This window comes from Choloepus didactylus, chromosome 8 (genome assembly GCF_015220235.1).
Source record: "Choloepus didactylus isolate mChoDid1 chromosome 8, mChoDid1.pri, whole genome shotgun sequence".
Lineage (NCBI taxonomy): Eukaryota > Metazoa > Chordata > Mammalia > Pilosa > Megalonychidae > Choloepus > Choloepus didactylus.
Window position 1 is genome coordinate 122,115,435 of NC_051314.1, and position 1,611 is coordinate 122,117,045.

General features: G+C 36.9%; 1 protein-coding gene across 1 annotated transcript; it reads left to right on the forward strand.

Moving 5' to 3' along the window:
* The first annotated feature begins 218 nt into the window (after window positions 1-218).
* Window positions 219-1,169, forward strand: LOC119542898 (taste receptor type 2 member 8-like). Its single transcript, XM_037847496.1, has one exon. It carries the CDS (start codon window positions 219-221, stop codon window positions 1,167-1,169), a length of 951 nt encoding a protein of 316 aa, XP_037703424.1.
* The last annotated feature ends 442 nt before the right edge of the window (window positions 1,170-1,611 follow it).

The following is a 1,611-nucleotide window of genomic DNA, read 5'->3' on the forward strand; positions in this document are numbered from 1 at the left end:
AAATCACATTCTGATACCCTTGACATATAGGTGTAGTTTTCCAATTTAACTAATATCTTATTTTTTTGATAATACAACTTGGAACTTTCCAGGGCCTAACAGAACAACGGAAAGAAGAAATCCATTGGACATTATAAATTTGGACTCATAAATCTGTAACTGCAGCTACAATCATTCAGCCAATGGTGTACTGAAGGCAGAGACTACCTATCAACAGAATGTCTAGTATACTGGAGACCCTGTTTATGATCATTTCTGCTGTGGAATTGATAGTGGGGATTTTGGGAAATGGATTCATTGTGCTGGTCAACAGCATTGACTGGATCAGGAACCGGAAAGTCTCACTGATTGATTGTATTCTCACATGCTTGGCCATCTCCAGGATATGTCTTCTGTGGGTGATAATTTTAAATAGCCGTTTAAATGTCTGTGAGATATTATTTTACTGCAGGAATACAGTAGCGCTAATTTTTCAGGATCTTTGGCTAGGATCCAACTATTTCTCCACTGTTTGTAATACCTGCCTCAATGTCTTCTATTTCCTCAGGATAGCCAATTTCTCTAATCCCATTTTCCTCTGGATGAAATGGCGAATTCACAGGGTGCTTCTCATCATTGTTCTAGGGCCAACCTTCTGTCTCTTCACATGTTTTCTCCTGAATGAAACATTACTTATTAAGCTGTGGGAAGACCAGGTAAACATGGAAGAAAATACGACATGTATTTTTGTGAGGAATATGTATGCTTTTATGACTTCTCAGAGTCTGCTTGGCATGGCATTCATTTTCCTTTTTCTAGTATCACTGGCCTCCTTTCTTCTTTTAATCCTCTCCTTATGTAACCACACCAGGCAGATGAAGCTCCAAGGCACTCGTTCTAGGGGACCCAGCACAGAGGCCCACATAAGAGCTATTAGAGCTATGATTTCATTCCTCCTACTCTTTGTTGTGTACTATTTGAGCAGTTCTTTGATGGTTTTGACCCATGGAATAACGCACAGTGTCATGGCAAAGATGTCTGCTAATGTGCTAATGTTTTTCTACCCCTCCTTCCATTCGCTTCTACTGATTTTATGGAACAACAAACTGAAAGAGGCTTCTTTCTGTGTCCTGAGGAAGCTGAAGTGTGCCTGGAACCAGGGAAATCCTCATTCCCATAAAATACCCTGATATGTGTGGGATGTTCTGTTTAAAAAAGGAGGATGAGGAAGAAAAGGGGGACTCTACATATGTCCCTTTTACCTATCTCTTCTTTTGTTATGTTCTATAATGTGCTATGTTCTATTGAGCATTACAGAAAATATCTGCCTGATTTAAGTTAAAACAAAAAGATTGCTATCTTGTTTGCATTAGATATAGAGATTATGTATTTAGTAGTTAAATTATAATATATTGTCAATGCATTTTACATTAGATACTCTAAAAGGCATTTTTGATTATTCCATTGTGTTTGTTTTTAAAATTGTTAGATAAGCATGTATGAAGGAAGGCAATATATATTTCTGAGTTTGTATCAATGTGTGTATAAACAGATTGACATACATAAACATAAATGAATTAGTTCCCAAAAATAATAATACAATTTATTACTCCAAAGTAGAAAAGAGCACCC